This window comes from Paramisgurnus dabryanus, chromosome 1 (assembly GCF_030506205.2).
Source record: "Paramisgurnus dabryanus chromosome 1, PD_genome_1.1, whole genome shotgun sequence".
NCBI classification, from domain to species: domain Eukaryota; kingdom Metazoa; phylum Chordata; class Actinopteri; order Cypriniformes; family Cobitidae; genus Paramisgurnus; species Paramisgurnus dabryanus.
In genome coordinates this window covers 42556280-42575459 of record NC_133337.1, presented here as the reverse complement: position 1 = coordinate 42575459, position 19180 = coordinate 42556280, and the positions used below count along the sequence as shown (strand labels likewise).

At 35.0% G+C, this 19180-nt stretch overlaps 1 protein-coding gene across 2 annotated transcripts in view; it reads left to right on the top strand.

The window, feature by feature from the left end:
- The window catches only part of LOC135744534 (cadherin-18), a 305028-nt gene that overhangs the window by 177533 nt on the left and 108315 nt on the right, over positions 1-19180 (top strand). For both annotated transcript variants that reach the window (XM_073815065.1, XM_065262727.2), the window contains exon 2: positions 3781-4449. In XM_073815065.1, the coding sequence (XP_073671166.1) occupies positions 4201-4449 (249 nt within the window). In that variant the 5' untranslated portion in view covers positions 3781-4200. The remainder of the gene's footprint in view (positions 1-3780; positions 4450-19180) is intronic.

Below are 19180 nucleotides of genomic sequence, written 5' to 3'. Positions count from 1 at the left end.
AAAGACACTTGCGTCGCGCATTGCGCTGCATTGCGCCGGGTGTAAGATAGAGCCCTTAATGTGCTATTAAAAAAAGCGCAGTTTCAGATATTATATCCGGGTTGAGGTGGGAAATATCCTAAATGTTTTCTCGTACAGGTATAAACACTGAATTTCTTTACTATACTTTCAGTTGACGGACAGATCTGAACATCATGTTCTGCCGGTTCCACTTTGCGGCCATAAATAATACAGAATTTCGAAGCAGAACCCAGTGCTGATACTGTAATCTAAACCATAATGACATAAAATATGTAGCCTGCTGTTCTCTGATCACACAGTAAAGAAAGTCTCTACCGGTGTATGAAAGTGTCACTACTGGAGACCAGCTGCCATTGATTGAGCACAGCTGTGAGCTATGAGAGAGAGAGAGAGAGAGAGAGAGAGAGAGAGAGAGAGAGAGAGAGAGAGAGAGAGAGAGAGAGAGAGAGAGAGAGAGAGAGAGAGAGAGAGAGAGAGGTGCAAAGGGTGTTTTAATTATAATCAGGAACACAATTGCATCAACACTGTGATTGAAGAGCAGCTCAACGCACATGCACACACACACTGGAGCACTTTAAATTCGCAACGCACCTTGTCAAGGCAAGTTCGACATTTAAGACCCCACTGGAATACAGAGGAGACTCACAGCCAATTTAAGGCAAGCCAGTTCACTCGGTAGCCATCTTGGTAATGAGCCGAGGTTCTTATGTAGGTAATGCATGTACAGTTCCTACAGCATCTTCTTGAATAAGAAAACAATACAAATTGTGTAATGATTGACATTTTTTAAATCGGAAATAAAATCTCACAGCCATCAAATTCTGCAAAATGATTGACATGCAAATAACAGTAAAAAATTGCAATTTACAAAATGCATGCTTGTCACAGTTTTATCAAGTAAGTCTCATATTTCAGTGATATCTGTCAGATAGTCTGTACATTTTCTGAAAATAAAATCCAAGTCTTTTGCACTGCATGTGCAGTTGCTACAAATCAACAGAGGCTCTGCATTACCGCGTTATATATTTATGCAGTGCATGCATATGAACTTGTTTTCTGCTGTTTGTACTCCAGTCATTTGATTGAGAGAAAGCTGACACTACTGCACCTTTCGTTCCTGACAACCGGATTCTCACTTTTCTTCTGTCATAGCGATTCGTTCCTCTCTCGCCAAAGTCTTGGTTTTACAACTCTCATTCTTTTGAGATGTCACCTCAAAATAAATACGAGCTGTTTTATTATCTGAGAGTGAAGGGCTTGCTCAAACAGGGAGATTATTCAAGAATCCATATTTTTTAATCCATGTACATTTTTAAGGGGATTTCAACTGTTTACCTTTTAAAGGGTTTTACATGTCAGTATTAAAAATATGAAGAGTCTGTCACAGTCATTAAATGAGCTGTAATTGAGTCTCGTGCCTGTGTATGCAAGCTGATTGTGGTTGAAAGTCATTTGTTATAAGTTTGTTTTTCAAGAAACTTGTGGAAATCCTTCAATGAATACTAATTATATTTTAAAGACATCTACTGTCATTTTTAACAGTCCATATAGTGTAATGCGAACATATGGTCATATACATGGATATATGAAATAAATTGGACATATAACATAAATAACTTTTTTACAGTAAGCACTGACTTTTATTATTTTGTGTGATGGATTCCAAGTATGAAACAGTGATGTTCAAAGGATATTTAGGGTTAAATACAACTTACTCTATGAATTGAAATAAATAAATTCCTCAATAAACAATCAAGAAACAATTTAATTTCATGCATGCAAAAACATTTTGACTATGGGTGCCTAATAATTAGTTGTGACTTATCGTTTTCAGAATAAAAGTTTTTGTTTACATATTAGTGGATGTACTGTTATTCACCTAGCATAATAAAATGGCACACAATGTAAAATTGCACACATCAATCTGTGCACTGATACTGTAGCAAATCTGAACAAATGAATCATGGCTTTACATTAGATATGTTTAAAGCTAAATGTTAACTTTTCTACAAGCTGCTAATTTAAGATGAGAAACTGACATTGACTGTAAAAGTCACTCAGCTTGCGTACCAATCACTGTAAAGAAAGAAATACAGAAGTACTACATTCTGGCAAACCTTGTTAAACAGCCAAATATTGATTATGACTTAAAGCTAATTAGTTACTGACTAACTGTGCCAGGCATCTGTTGTTTATGGGTCTCTTTAAGAAAATTTCATAAATTACTTAAAGAAATGGCTAACTTAAAAAGCAAATATTGTCAATCTTGAATTATTGTCTTTTATTTGTGAAACACAAAAATGTAAAATCTGAATTTGCACACTGCAAAAATTGACTTTTTTTTTGGATTTTTGTCAGTACAAATATAGCAAAATGACCCAAGAAAATAAGTAGTTTTTAGCCAAAAAAACAAACAAACTACAATTTAAGTGAATTTGTGCTACAAAAAAATCTGCCTTTTACAGGTTTTCTTTGCTTGTTTTAAGCATAAATTCACTTAAATGTTATGGATTTTCTTAGGTAATTTTGCTCGTCAAGAAACTGCATCTTAATTTATGAATTTTTAGATATTTGTACTGAAAACAAGACAAAAATTCTAAGTAAGAAAGTCATTTTTGCAGTGTAACTTTATAACATTAATAGTTGCTTTTTATACTGCCAAGCTTCAGAAATCATGATGGCAAATGGCTTTGACTATGACTGAGAAGATTTCTTTCTTAGTATTTTTGTCTTGTTTTCAGTAAAAATATTGAAAATTCTTAAATTAAGATGCTTTATCTTGATGTGCAAAACAACCCAAAAAATAAGCTTTTAGACCAAAAATATCAAATTTTAGCTATTTTGTGCATAAAACAAGAAAAAAAATCTGCGTATGGGTTAAGCAAAAAATCTTGAAATTTTTCTTAAACACTAAATTCAAGAATAATTCTAGAAAAAATAGCTGTCCCCATTGGCAGATTTTTTGCTTGTTTTAGGCACAAAATCATTTAAATTTGATATTTTTGGTCTAAAAACTAGATTTATTTTCTTGGGTCATTTTGCTCGTCAAGAAAAAGCATCTTAATTTAAGAATTTTTAGATATTTTTACTGAAAACAAGACAAAAATCCTAAGTAAGAAAGCCATTTTTGCAGTGTAGTATTTTTATTTATTTATTTTAATTTTTTGAGAAGAGAAATTACCCAAAATATTAAAGGGATAGTTCACCAAATAATGAAAATTGCCCAATGATTTACTCAACCTCAAGCCATCCGAGATTCATGACCACCTTCTTTCAGACAAACACCATCAAAGTTATATTAGAAAATGTCTTGGCTCTTCCAAGCTTTGTAAGTGCATCCATCCATTACAGAAGTAATCCAGATGGCTCCAGTGGGTTAATAGTGGCCTTCTGAGGGTAATCGATGCGATTTTATTGTAAAAAATCCATATTTTGTAAATTATAAACTACGATAACTAGCTTCTGGTAGCGGATGTGCATACTTAAAAAGAAATCCATTTTGTGCAGTGTAGTCATACTAACTACCTTTGAGTAGTATACCCTATATATATATATATATATATATATATAGTATATTTCTTTTTTGTTGTGTGTTACAACATTTTAAGACATTTTTGTGTTTCATGGAAAAACAGAAATATGTTATAGTAACTAAATTTTGGGTAAACTAGTCCTTTACTTCACAAGAAGGTTCAGTAACCACATTTATGATCAAATGCAATTTTAAAATTAAATCTGCTTGTACATCTTTTTTTACAGGAAATTCAGCATGGCTGCCGCTGTGTTCTTACATCTTTGTCGCTGCTGGGCTTAAACACAGCCACGTTCCACATCAAGAGCCTCTAAAGTGCATGATGTAAATGCATTGTCGCAGCCTCTGAGAGATGTACGACTGAAACATGACCCTCGATGCAGCTTTCTGGACCCCTGGTCCGACGTCTGATTAATTCGAACCCCTCCGAGAGACCATCAGAGGGGGGGAATAAGGAGCAGAGGTGGCTGGTGATCGGTGGTTGATGACCAGGAGGAGGAGGGGGGTTTGGAAACCATCTATATCCATTGGAATATACCATTTCTGGAATACCACTGTGCATTTGGAATATTGTAGAACTTTGGGAATTTACAATCATTTCTGGAATTCGTTTGGAATATTGGGAATTTCACACCTGTTTTGCAGTCATGAAAGTGAACCCGAGCGCTTGTTTGTGTCCTGTACTTTTGTGCCTGTGTTTTCTGGAGAGGAGTTACGAGGCGAGTCATTACAGCCAGGCCAAAGTCATTGCCAGGAACCACAATGCAACTCACAGTCACAACCAGACCAAGGATGGGGAAACAGAGGTGCACCATCGACCCAAACGGGGATGGATATGGAACCAGTTCTTTGTCTTAGAGGAACATATTGGAACAGATGCACAGTATGTAGGAAAGGTAAGAACTAAATATTACTTGGAAAATATCGTCCTTCAAGTTATTTGTCAAAAACAAAACCTCTCTTGTAATTTCTTATACAAGCGTAAGACTTTAATGCATAAGAGTTTAATGCAAATGATTACTTTGATTATCATATTCACACAGTAAGAACTGCCATCTCTGCTTGAACAAACATGAAAGTTAATAACCCTTGTTATTGTAATGGCTTGACAGACAGTTTTCTTACCTGCGTTGACATTGTTTGGGGCCTGATAAGTCATAAGTAATATTTTCCTGGAAGAGAAAACTAAAGTAATATGTTAAAATACAGATCAGTACTAGTCTGAAAATACAGAACTCTACTAGACTATAGTGAAACAAACTATATGGGGCCATTCCCATTTCACATCTAAAACCGTTTTCCTCCTTCTTTCCAAAGTGCTTGCCATTGCTATGTAACCATGAGCCGCACTATCCCCAATTCGAAGGCTGCACTGCAAAAAATGATTTTTAAGAAGAAAAAATCTTAGTATTTTTGTCTTGTTTTCAGTAAAAATATCTAAAAATTCTTAAATTAAGATGCTTTTTCTTGATGAGCAAAACAACCCAAGAAAATAAGTCTAGTTTTTAGACCAAAAATATATTTTTCTTTTTTAAATAATCTTGAACTTTTTTCTTAATACACTAAATTCAAGATTCAGATTTTTTTGCTTGTTTTATTTATTTATATTTTTGGTCTAAAAACTAGGCTTATTTTCTTGGGTTGTTTTGCTCATCAAGAAAAAGCATCTTAATTTAAGAATTTTTTGATATTTTTACTGAAAACAAAACAAAAATACTAAGATTTTTTTTCTTGAAAATATTTTTTTTTTTTTGCAGTGTAAATGTTTATGAAAAAGGAGACTTTTTTCTTACCCCATTTTCAGAAATTTTTGCTTATTTTAAAGCTGCAGTCCGGCACTTATTTGGGTTTACAAATAGCCCAAAAAACTTTTCTGAGAAAATACATAACCAGACAGTGTTCAAAACTATCTGCTTGCCATAGCTCGATTCAAAACGGTAAACTTGCAATAATGTTTTTAAATCCAGTGGTACTGGTGGATTGTCGCAGGAAATTCGAGTACGTCTTTGCGTCATTCCGTCACTTCTGCAAGGATGCCCATTGACTGATTGGTTAGCTTTTGTTTTTAGTAATGTTTTAATGCGTGAGTTTCTGTAAACGCATATAAACTGCCTGGCATCGCGTCACGTGCAAACAAAAGCGCAATGTATGGAATCATACAGCACACACTTAAAATATCCTTACTATCGAGATAACATAACAGCGAATGTAATACACGACATGTAGAGAAATACATGCCATGCGGGTAACGCGTCCTCGTTTGTAAACAACACATACGCGGACACATGTAACTTACCCGTGTGACGTGTAATAAGAATATTACATGACAGCAAATAAATAAGTAAAAATATATGATTGCTTACTTCTGGAATATTATCTTCCTCCAGTTGATCTTTCATTGATCTGTAAAGTTTCCCACTGGGATAAATAAAGTATCTACTGTAACTAAGATGAACACTTCTTTACTTTTCCTCTTTGTCCAGACATAACTGAAGATCTTACTCGCGTTTGTATATAAAGTTTATCATCCCAATACGCAGTATTTAGACTTTAAATCGGATAAAAAAACAGATAATGCAGTTAGCCAGGATGACAGTATCCACAGGAACGCAGTGATTGACAGATTCTCCTCAATACATTGTGTTCATCCGCACTTTTTCCTAACGATGTACAATCCACGTAAAGTTGATAATTTTGCGAATAGCTGCAATTGCAGATTTCGAACAGAGAAAAGGCCGGATAAAAGGCCGGAAAAACGCCGGATAAAAGCTTTAAACGCAAATTGACGTAAATTGTTAGCCTGGTTAGCCAGACCTACATCAAGATGTAAGGTCTGGCAACTCTTCACACAAACGGCTCAATGCAAGGGGCGGGATATAAGGTTGTCCCTCAAAATGCCTCTGCACGCAATAGGATAGCACTATGACCAATCAGAGCAACGAAGAAGGTGACGTAGTTACCGTAACCAGTCGGCAAAACTCCAAACACATCTTTCTTGCTGAAAAAGGACTTCAGTAGGGTTATTTGCTCTTCTCTCAAAGAAAAACATAAGTATAAGTCCTCCAGAGTCGCGGCCAAAGCCGCTTCAAAAGAAAGCTGTTCGCCAGCAGCAGCAGCCATTCTTTGTTTTCAAGTAGGAACCGTTGCAGCTCTGTCGTCATCATGTTAAGCCCGCCCCACAGACGCTACACACGATGTGATTGGCCTGACCAAATTTTGGTTTTTGGAGCTGTTAAGTGTATTGTGAGTGCCTAGACTAAACCCTGGCAGCAAATATATTTTGCGGCCGCTAGGGTGCGTCTAGATTTCTAGGCTAGTAAATTGTATATTTTTGTCTAAAAACTAGACTTATTTTCTTTCATTTTACTAATCAAGAAAATGCATCTTAATTTAAGAATTTTTTTTTATATTTCTACTGAAAACAAGACAAAAATACTAAGTAAGAAAGTCACTTTTCGCAGTGGGCCTTCAGTGAATCTTGCGATAGCCTACGCTGCAAAAAATGACTTTCTTATTTATTAGTTTTCAGTACAAATATTTACAAATTTTTAAATCAAGATGTATTGATGAGCAAAATGACATAGAAATATGTATTGTTTTAGAAAAAATATACAATTTAAGTGAATTTGTGCTTAAAACAAAAAATCTGCCAATGCCTTAGAATTTTTTGTAGAATTTTTCTTGAATTAAGTGTTTAGGGAAAAAAAATCTTACCCAATTGGCATTTCCCCCCCTTGTTTTAAGCACAAATTCACTTAAAAAATGTAATTTTTTGTGGTGTAGGCTGTGAAAGGATCCATTCGTCCTATCCTTAGGTGCGCAGAGAAATAAGGACACATTTTGAGTCTTCATTTTAAGCACCCTACGAATTGGCACAGCCTTACTAGCTTTCAGTCGCATTGCAATGACGCAATCGGTCTTAGAATGAAGCCTTTGGAGATTGTGGCCTTCGAATTGGGACATAGCTGTTGATACTGTAGGTAAAAGGATTTATTCTGGTCTGTTCTTGTAACGTCTCTGAATCATACCAAGGAGCTTGGTCAATATTGAAGTCCAGCGAACCATCTTAGACTGGTTTAAACTGTATAGAGGTATAACAGCACTTTAAGACTGAATCCGGATAATGTTTTACAACCTCACGTACAACATAAATTTGTATATTGGGTAATAACCTTTTGCCCTTTCTTTCACCATATTCCATCACTTGTCTGTGACCGTTGGTCTTGATCGATCACTTCTTTGCATGAAGTTTAGCTTAGCACAGCGAAACAGCTGCTCAGAACTGCAGCTTGACTTATTGGTTTGTGTTTCACATTTGACAGCCTTCATCATTTTGGCAAGACTCGCGACTGCTCGCTGTGTTTGCCTCACGGGCTTGTCGATCTTGTAAAACATAAATTTTGTGTCCGTGCCAACCAGTAAATAGGACCATGAATCTATTAGCATGTTGAGTCAGTCTGGAGGCAATCTGCTGAATCAATGATGGGAAGCTTCTGCCGTGATTACGTTTCGGTACGTGTTCCTCATTAAACTTAATAGATTAATTTATGTAATTATCTGTTTTTATACACATTGAGTGTTAGGTGAGCTTTCCCTTGTTATTACTGCGGGACATGAATTATTAATAAGACACCTTCAGCTTATTACTAATATTTTTGTTTCATTCATCAGCTGAAATACAAAAACTAAGGGCTTACAGCACTTGCAATGTTAAGGTTGATGGTTTGATTCCCAGGAACACACAAATTGGTAAACCGTATGGTGTGCTGCACCAAAGCTATCTCATTGCAATTTGTACGTATTTTAATTAGTACGACCACATTCGTACATTTTTTGCCCCTGTGACGTTGGGGTTATGGGTGGGTTAGGGTTTTGTTATTGTTTTTTTATATGTTTTTGCTAGGGCTGTCACGATTATGAAATTTGGCTGAAGGTTAATTGTCTAATAAATTGGGATGATTATAACGATTAATTGCCTGTTTTATTGCTTTTACGATTATGACAGTTAATTGACTATTTTATTGATTTAATTGTCATACTTTTTTTGGTTTGTTAATGAAAAATTTTTCACACATTGTTGTAATTACTTAAATTAAATATTTTGCAAGGTTTTCCTGGCAGCAAATTTTTATACACATAAAACATATTTAAAAGTAATTATTTTATGAATATATCTTTCAAAAACTGAAAATTCTTCATAAGAAATAAACACAATAAATAACTGAAATAGAAATGCAAACAAAATCATCTGACTATACCAAAACAGACCTTAAATAGAGGCAATCCTACTAAGGTCATATAAGTACTGGACCACATGTCTGTAGTGGCTGCAAAACAGATCTGTAAGAAAGCATCCTTCACTTCCCTAAATTTGGAATTGCAAATTTGGAAATGTATGGTTTACCTGACAGTTCATACTACTTATCTTATTTTTTGCAGCATTCCTTTAAATGCTGTTTTTTTCCCACTGTATTGAATGGCTTTGTAATGTATTGCGTTACACTGTCAGTTAAGGAGCACCATCAGATACTGTCTCATTTATACAAGCGCTGCAGCTCCCCCTTGTGTCTTTTAGAGAGATGTGCAATCATTGTGGTGATCTGAATTCATCGTGAGTAGGGATGCACCGATACCACTTTTTTGGAATACGAGTACGAGTACGAGTACTTGCATTTCAGTACTTGCCGATACCGATACCAAGTACTTAATAAAAAAACATGATTAAAATTTACAGGTAACAGCTTTAGTCATATAATTTAACAAAAAAAACAAGGGACTAGTTTTCCAGTTTGTTGTAAACTCTGCCTCTTTGGACAACACAAGAGGAATTAACCCCTTACACGCCGCTCAAACATAGACATTTCTCAGACCGTGGTATCGATCCCTGGTATCGGGGGACTTTTAACGAGTACGAGTACTTTAGAAAATGTGGTATCGAGGCCGATACCTGATACCAGTATCGGTATCGCTGCATCCCTAATCGTGAGGTTAAACAATCACGATGAGACGATTGTTTTATCATTGTGACAGCCCTAGTTTTTGCATGATTAACTTCGTATGATTAATACGAATTAGCCAACTCGTAAAATATGTACAAATGTGCTGTACCAATCACGTATGTATTTTACAAGGTGGCTAATTCATATCATTTGTACGACTACATTCGTAAATTTTTTGTACAGATGCCTTTGCCCCGTAACGTTGGGTTTAGGGATGGTTTTCGTTATTGTTTGTTATGATAATCGTACATTTTTGCACAATTAACTTTGTATGAATTCATACGAAATAGCAAACTTGTAAAATATGTACGCATTCTCATGAGATCAGGTTCTCTGTCCTGTAACTTTGAATATTATGTACTAAATACAGTATGTGACCCTGCCTGTGAAATCCTAAAGTCTCATAAGCTAATGATGAAATGTGGAGCGTAAAAGTTTGATTTTTTAAAGGTGCAGTGTGTAAATTTTACCGGCATCTAGTGGTGAAGTTGCAAATTGCAACAAGCGGCTCAACCCACTGACCAACCCTCGCTTTTAAAACACATAAAGAAGCTACGATAGCCACCACCGGACAAACATTTCATCGTCGGAGACAACTTGGTAAAAACATTTGTCCGTTAAGAGCTTCTGTAGAAACATGGTGGCACAAAATGGCGACCTCCATGTAGGGGACCCTCGGTGTATGTAGATAAAAACGTCTCATTCTTAGGTTATAAAAACATAACGGTTCATTATAAAAGGTCTTTATACACCACTGATAATATCGTTTTTTATATTATTTTGCATTTCTTTCAAAAGATCCTTCTAAAAATTACACACTGCACCTTTAACCATTTAATTTTAATCTTTGACAAGACCTTACTCAGTCAATACTAAAGTCAAATATATGTGCAAACTAAACTGTAATACTAAGTAGGGCTGCATAACAACTAATCATTTGCCGAATAAAAGTTTTTTTTTTTTTTTACATCATATATGTGTGTTTATTGTGTATTATAATTATGTGTATATATATGTATAATTTAAAGTATAAGTATTATCAAAAAAGTATATATACATGTTAATATTTCTTAAATATATACATGCATGTTAACACAATAAGCACAGATATATGATGTAAAATAAAACTTTTATTCTGCAAACGATGAGTTGCAATTAGTTGTTATGCAGCCCTTATACTAAGCCACAACTTACAAATTAAAAATTTTGTTTTTACACCAAAAACATTTTCATTGTAAACATGCCTGGTATTCACTACTATTTACTCACAATCCAACATTACACTTAAAGCTAAATAAAACCATTATCCCTTTAAAACCTGTCCTTGGGCTGCCCTGTGAATCAGAGCCAGCTTTACCCTTCATGATCTGATTCAATAAACCTTCTTAAATGGGTGCCTGTTAGCAGGGGGCAAACCCACTGTCCTTTAATTCTCGATGTGAATCTTTTTATCTCTGGGTCTGAAGCTAAGATGGATTAAGAAGGTCAGGATGTGTTACACAATGAGATCATAAGGAGCTGGTTAAGTTGTCTCCATGCACATTGCCTTCTCTTATCTTTAGAAATATGGAAATGTGTGGCGGTTCATCATTATTCGGGGTGCTCGAGCATAGCCTAATGCATAGAAAGGAGGATAAATTGAAAAAGAGAGAGAGAGGCAGAGATAGACCTTTCTCATAGACAGTTTTATTGCTCAGAGGTTCCTCTGCTCAGGTGGCGTGAGTCCGGTAGACCTTAGTTTCTCTGAATAAAAAGCGAAAGACTTACAGAAAGTGCTCTCCATGTAATCTCATTGCTGTTTAAGTGAAATCATTTAAACGAAAAAAAATTTGCATTAGTGTGATGGTCCAAAAATGGTCCCAAGCCGTCACTGGGTTCTAAAATATACCACAGATATGTATACATTTGGTACCAATATGTACCTCTGAGGTACTAATATGAAGTCCTTATGTGCAAAGGTAAGCGTATTCCCATTTTCTCTGACAGTGCAGAAATATTTAAACATTGTCACCCCTAGTTTCATATATTCTCTTTACTTTCCTACAAATTAGGCAAAACTTAAATGAAAGTAAAAAATAACAGATTAAATTAGAATAACAAATCATACATTTAATAAAATCACACCGGCTGAAGAGCACTGATTTGTTAGCGAACATAACCTCTGGCCACCATCAGAAAACCGATCGAAAAATTTGCTTAGTTCACAGCATCAGGAAAATATGCTAATGCACAACGATAAAATGCCATTAACAGCACAGATTTAATTTGACACGCGAATGCAAAAGGCAAAGTCCCGAGATCATTAGTGCAGCTTACTCCCTCATATTTAATTACCGCTGCCTATAAAACAGGGGCGGGGGTAAAATATGGCCATGGTGCGAAATGACCCTTAATTAGATCGGCGAAGTCTCCAGACAATTAATCCTTCAGCCCCTTCATTTATGTGTGCGTGTGTTTATTTTGAGTCTTTGCTTAATTAAAACTTGTAGACGCTCCCGTGAGGAATGACAAACTCTTTCAGATGACAGACCCTGCATTTCAACTGCTCTATAATTTCTTTAAATGGGTCTTGTCTCAATCAAATATGAGTAAAAAGCCCCATAAGGTTTTGCATATTTACATTTATGCTTTTAGCTGATGCTTTTATCCATATTGTGCATTTTAAGGAATTCATTTTTCATCAGTATGTGCTCCCAGGGATTCAAACTTATGACATTATGCACTGTTAGCGCATTGAGTTAAAGGAAATGTGCTCATATACATTCTTAAAAATGCTGGGTTATTTTCAACCTTGAGTCAAAAAAGGGACAAACCTAGCCGTTTGCTTAAAGTAACTGTTTATACTTGACCCAACAATGCGTTTAAAAAACCCAGCGTAGGTTAAATATATATCGGTCTACTTTTTTGTAGTTCAATGGGTGGAGCATGCCACTAGCAATACAAAGGTCATGGGTTTGAATCACAAACTCTTAAAAATGCTGGGTTGTTTTAACCCACGGTTGGGTAAAATATTTACAAATCCAACCATTGGGCTTAAATTAATCTAAAATGTTTGGGTCAAAAACTGATGTTTTCTCATAGGTTCATTTACACCAACGATTTTGTTTTGTTCATATTTTACCCAACCAAGTGTTAAAAACCACCCAGCATTTGTTAAGAGTGTAGCATGCTATTCAACACAGTCCTTTTCATTCTCACAAGGTCCCCGAATGAGCTAATACATCCTGAAAGCAGTCATTCATTTGTCGTGTGTTGTGTTCATCCTTGGTTTTGGGAAACTGTAATACCTCATGCGGCACATGAACCGACACACGTGTAACATGTAGTGTATGATATATTGTGTTTTTGCAGCTGAGAGAATGTTCAAGGTAGCATTATATATCATAGGACTTGATTCCTGGTTCCGGTTCCAGTCAGGTAATGTCTCTTTTTGCAAATGGGATCATGAAACCCTTGAGGTTTGGGATATGAGACAATCACTCACAGTTAGCACAGATACCAGACACAAAGAGAAGTGAATCAATCTAAAACTAAAGGTTGGAGTGCGCGGGGCAAAAACTAACGCAGGGTTAGTTGTAACACGGACTGTTTACATTGTTGCACAAGGTTGAGGGTTTTGGTTTTTCGGTATGTTTTCACTCTGCCAAAAGACGATCTTCCCCAAATTATTGTAAATGTATAAAGTTTTTCCAGAGAGTTATTGATGAACGAGTGTTTTGGTGGCATGTAAGTACATTTTTTCATCATATGTTTTTATCCGTTTCTAAGTTGGGTGTGTAAGATACCAAATCCAATGCTAGTCATATTAATCAGTGTCTTGTTGACTAAAACATAGCATTGTTTTGAAATGTCTGCATCTTTTAACAACTTTTGGGTAGGCTTGAAAATATTTTGACCCAGCTGGGTTAAATGTAACGCTGTTACAACTAACCCCTCAGCACTATACGATATGAAAACAGCTAACGTTAGCATAATTCTTGCCGTTGTTTAAAATAGGCTACACACGAATGATTGCTGGCTGCCAACAAAATAAATGTGCAAGTCTTATCAAAAATCAGGTGTCAAATTTATTTATGTTTATATATTTAATATTGATTGAATAAGGTCACGTCAAAGATTAAAATCATAATGAAATGAATGGCTAAAATCAGACTTTGATGCTCATTATCTCAGAATTTGATATTTGTAACTGTAGTATGGTCATTACAGACTGCGTCACGTATAAAAAAAAATTTTGTCATAATTGTGCTGCTTTTTCTCACATAGAGTGTAGATACTATAGACAGATATATAAACAATATCCACGTCAAGTATATAGACAAAATAGTATTGAGACACTTTTAGCAAGTGTTACAACTAACCCCCTGCCTGTTACAATTAACCCCACCTATGGGGTAAGTTGTAACGTTTGCACTTCTGTCACGTTTGGTGAAATTGTCCATGAATGGTAAGTACTAGAAACACAATTCAAAAGTTAATTTTTAGCAGAGATGTGTGTGTTGCTTGTGTAAAAATATAATTAATCAAACTTTATTTTTTGTACGATTGAAACAAAACCAAAAAGTGTTATGCCCCGCTGAAAACTACTTTCAGGCAGACAACTATAGGTTTCCAAACCAAACACAGTTGTTTTCCTCAGTTTTATAAATTGATTTGGATAAAACTGACTGTTGAATGCCTAAATGTAAATATAAATGTACATTTATAAAGTACACCTTAACTAAACAGATATTTAAAGGGAAAGTTCACCCAAAAAATTCAATTCAGTCAATCAAATTGTCAGAGAATTTTCTCTTTAAGCCAATGCTTATTTCTAAATATAAAGTATAGTTATTTTGCAAGTTTACAATGCAATGTGCTTTCTTTTGGCGAATCAGCTTCTTTTTTGATTAATGCAGTCACTAGGGATTCGTAAACATTCAAAATGTTCACTGTAATCTCCCATATTAAATTCCCCATATACAGGAAGTCGCCTGTCGACTTCTTCATATCGTAGTGTATTTCCGATTGAAACGGAATATAACACGAGGAAAATGGTGGACGTGGCTTGTGTTTTCTACTGTGAATTGGTTGAATAGAGAAAAGTAGGCGTTTCATTCAGGAATGCTACTGACAGTTGGAGGGGGCGGGGTTAATAGATGCCCTGCCCAAATTGTCCAGCTGACATAATCAGAGAAGGATTGTCACAAGAGGGCAGAAAGTAGGTGAGAGCGGGGCACAAACTAACGCTTTTTGACTTTGGCTCTTATTGTTCCAAAAATATTTAAAGTAGATTAATCATTTTTTACACAATCAACACACACATCTACAAGCTACAAATGAACACTTAAAGTTTTTTGTGGGATCTACCGTTATTATACAATTACACCGAAAGTGACAGGAGTGCAAACGTTACAACTTACTCCATAGGTAGGGTTCATTGTAACAAACAGAAGGTTTGTTTTAACACAAATAATTCATTAAAATTCTGTGGATATTGTTTATATATCTGCCTATAGATAGATATCCACACATTCATCCATCCATTATCCTTCATAACCATCCATGTATTATGCATTAATGCATATCATGCAGATTTTTTTAAAGGACTGCACACATTTTTTTATCGTGAGTTATTTCCTCTGATATTGTATTAAAAGTTTCATTTTGATGAGTAGTATTTAAATTGTTTTATTATTATTGTATACCTGAGGTTTAATTGTAACACTGTGTGACAACTAACCTCGCTGTGTAAAAAATTTTTTCATCTCAGCTATCAGTTACTAGGAGTTGTTGACATGTTTCGAAATGGTCTTATGTTTTAGGTAACAATATGATGATTAAAATAATATAAGGTTGGATTTGGTGACTTACACACTACTGCTTTAGTTTGTGCCACGCTCACCCCTACATTTCCAGATTTTGCTTTATGGGTTTATGGTTGCACATTATTAAAAAAAGATTAATAATAATAACATACATGGTTAAATTGTTTTTAATGAACACTCCAATATTCCATTAAATAATAGGAATTAGGGCTTTAAATTTTTATATTACCCATACTTCTCTAATGAAACAGTCATTCAAGCTGGTACAGAAGCTGATGAAATTAGCAAGTATTTGATGCCTGAAATTTTTTTTATATAATTTTTTATATAATGTTTATATAATTGGTTTGAGTATATTTCAACATAATGTGCCCTAAAATGAAGCCAAAAATGTGTCTGTTCTGCTCTGTCTGTGTTAAAAGTCCTGACATTCACTGAATCAAAGGGTGTTTGAATGTTTTATTCGTTCAGTTATAAATGGTTGGTCCTCTGACAGATTCAGGGAAGCGTCTCCTCTTTGAATAGGACAGGAGAGGAAAACTGAGGCAACAAACAGATTTAGTCTAAATTCCAATCTTCTTTTGTGCCATTTCAGCTAAGATGCAAAAGCTTCTCATTACAGTCTTGAAAGGTAATTTTAAATGAAATAAAAGACAGCATTAAAATAAATTTTCTTCCCGCTGGAAAACACTTCAAACAATACATCACTGCAAAATATCATTGTCTGGGTCTTTCTCTAAACAATCTATCTTGGGAAGCAGTTTCAGCTACTTGGTTATTTTATGTATTAGTATGACAAAGACTCACTTTCTCGCTGTACAAAAAATATACAAAGTAAAAGAAAAACATCAGTTAGTACATATCCCATTTCAAAAGTAGTGTTCCCTTTAGATGTTTATCATGAAAGAATTGACAATCTTTCATCTAAACATCAAAGGTGTCTGATGTTCTCATCACTGTGAACTCAGCTTACTGGAGTAAAGACAAATTGCACATAAAATCTCTCTTATATTGGACCTCTGTTGTTTCTACAGCCAAAATTGAAACTTTACAAAACTGCAATTTATTAACACCGTCTCTCTACAAACACTCCTGTATAGGGATGCACCGAATGTTTGGCAACCGAAATTATTACACTGCAAAAAAAAAATAATAATAATTTCAAGAAAAAAAATTCTTAGTTTTTGTCTTGTTTGCAGTAAAAATATCTAAAAATTCTTAAATGAAGATGCTTTTTCTTGATGAGAAAAATATCAAATGTAAGTGATTCTGTGCATAAAACTAGCCAAAAAATCTGCCAATGGGGTAAGCAAATTTTTCTTGAATTTTTCTTGAATTTATTGTTTAAGAAAAATTTTCAAGGTTTTTTTTTAGATCTTTTTACTAAAAACAAGACTAAGAATTTAATACTAAGAATTTTTTTCTTGAAAAGGTTTATTTGCAGGATACAGTTTAATTTATCATTTACACTGCAAAAAATTATTTTCAAGAAAAATATTCTTAGTATTTTTGTCTTGTTTTCAGTAAAAATATCAAAAATGTTAAATTAAGATGCTTTTTCTTGATGAGCAAAACAACCCAAGAACGACCCATAAAACAAGCACAAAAATCTGCCAATGGGGTATGCAAAAAAATCGTACATTTTTTTCTTAAACACTAAATTCAAGAACATTTCAAGAAAAATTTGCTTACCCCATAGGCAGATTTTTCCTTTTTTTATGCACAAAATCACTTGAATTTGATATTTTTTGGACTTATTTTCTTGGGTCGTTTTGCTCATCAAGAAAAAGCATCTTAATTTAGGACTTTTTAGATATTTTTACTGAAAACAAGACAAAAATTTAAAGACAATTTTTTCTTGAAAATAATTTTTTGCAGTGTACGTATTAAACTCACAAAAAGGTTTTTAATTTTATAATGTATTTCTTTAATGAAATATATCTAGGAACTCAATTAAGTCTCCTGAGTTGGAAAAAAGTGACTGAACTATGTCCACACTAAATCATTCGGTAAGTACGGTGTCAACCAAATGAACCCTGATTAGGAAACGGCAGGCCAGAGAAAATTAGGCGATTAGTGAGTGAGAGAGAGAGAGAGAGAGAGAGAGAGAGAGAGAGAGAGAGAGAGAGAGAGAGAGAGAGAGATTAAAAGCTCTTGAGATGAAAAAAAAGGATTTAGTTTAATCAGAGACAAGTCCACGTTTCTAATTGTGAGTATAAGGCTTGTTAGTGATTGATGAGTTTATATCAATCTTTGACCTCATTCTCCTTTCCTGCATCTCCATCCAAATCTCTTTATTTGCTATGCTTTATCTCTCTCTCTTTCTCCCAACCACATCTGAAAGACTTTGTGTCCTGCTATTGAATTTTTTCTTTTTATTACACACTATCTAAGCTCACACATAATGAGATCCATCTTAAAGGGATAGTTCGGCCAAAAACGATATTAAACCCATGATTTACTCACCCCCAAGCTGTCCGAGTTGCATATGTCCAACGTTTTTCAGACAAACACATTTTCGGATATTTTAGAAAATATTTTAGATCTTTCTGTTCATTAAATGTAATGTTATGGGGTCCAGCAATAGTCCACGACCTTCAAGTCCAAAAAAGTGCGTCCATCCTTCACAAATTAAATCCAAACGGCTCCAGGATGATAAACAAAGGTCTTCTGTGGGTAATCCGTGCGGTGTTGTTGTAGAAATATCCATATTTAAAATGTTATTAACGTTATAAACTACCTTCCGGTAGCGCCGCCATCTTAGACTCAGGAGAGAGTATTAGCGTAGTGTACGCACTTTTCTTAGTGACGTATGACAAATTCGGAGGGCGGGGGCACAGAGCAGCAGCAGAGAAACTCTGTACGCTGCGTAAGCTCTCATCCTGAATGCGGATCACTCCAAGATGGCGGCGCTACCGGAAGGTAGTTTATAACGTTAATAACATTTAAAATTTGTGCTGAGTCCCAATTCGCATACTATCCGTCCTAAATAGTATTCGAAACTAGAATTAGTACGTCCCAAAACGTAGTATGTTGAAATGAGTATCCCAAAGATACCCGGATGGTCTACTATTTCCGGTTAGATTTCGAAGTGCAGATCGATCCACACTCTAACGGCTAATATTGCCCACAACCCATTGCGTGCGGGAGGGAGGAGCTTTGTGGTGATGTAAATATGGCAGCCAGACGCAGCAGCGGAGATGCGCCCTCAGCTTTTAAGTGTAAGAATTCAAATGTTTAACCCTAATTAAAGTTATCTTTCATTGTCTCGTAATATTCGGTTGATGTTGTGAAAATAAAGTACCATGGCAGTAGTACTGTGTCATGCATGTGTCTTTTTTATGTATTTCTTTATGTTTCTGTCTTAGATTTATACCTTATTATAAACCCTTATGAAAATAAACACCTTTTACTACACTAATCATAGTTTAACCACACTGACTTATTTGTAGTAATACTGTGGCTGTACAAATGTTAACTTTATTAAGAAATGTGGTTACTAAACTTTTACTATAGTAAAAGCATGGTTCATTTTCATCGCGGTATTTTTGATTTGCATACATAAGTATAAAATAAGCATAAAATACGTTAAACAATACTTATACTATAAACTTTAACTGTTTTGACTTTAAAATAAGTAGCTTTCGTTACACACATTGTTGCACATGATGAACATCATAACCAGCCGCCTCACAAACGACCTGCGTTTGGTGTGCGTAACTAGGCAACCACGTTGTCGTTCACGTTGCATGACGTCATCGAAGTACGTCCCAGAACGTGCATACTCTTTTGATACACACTCAAAAGTACGTACATTTTCC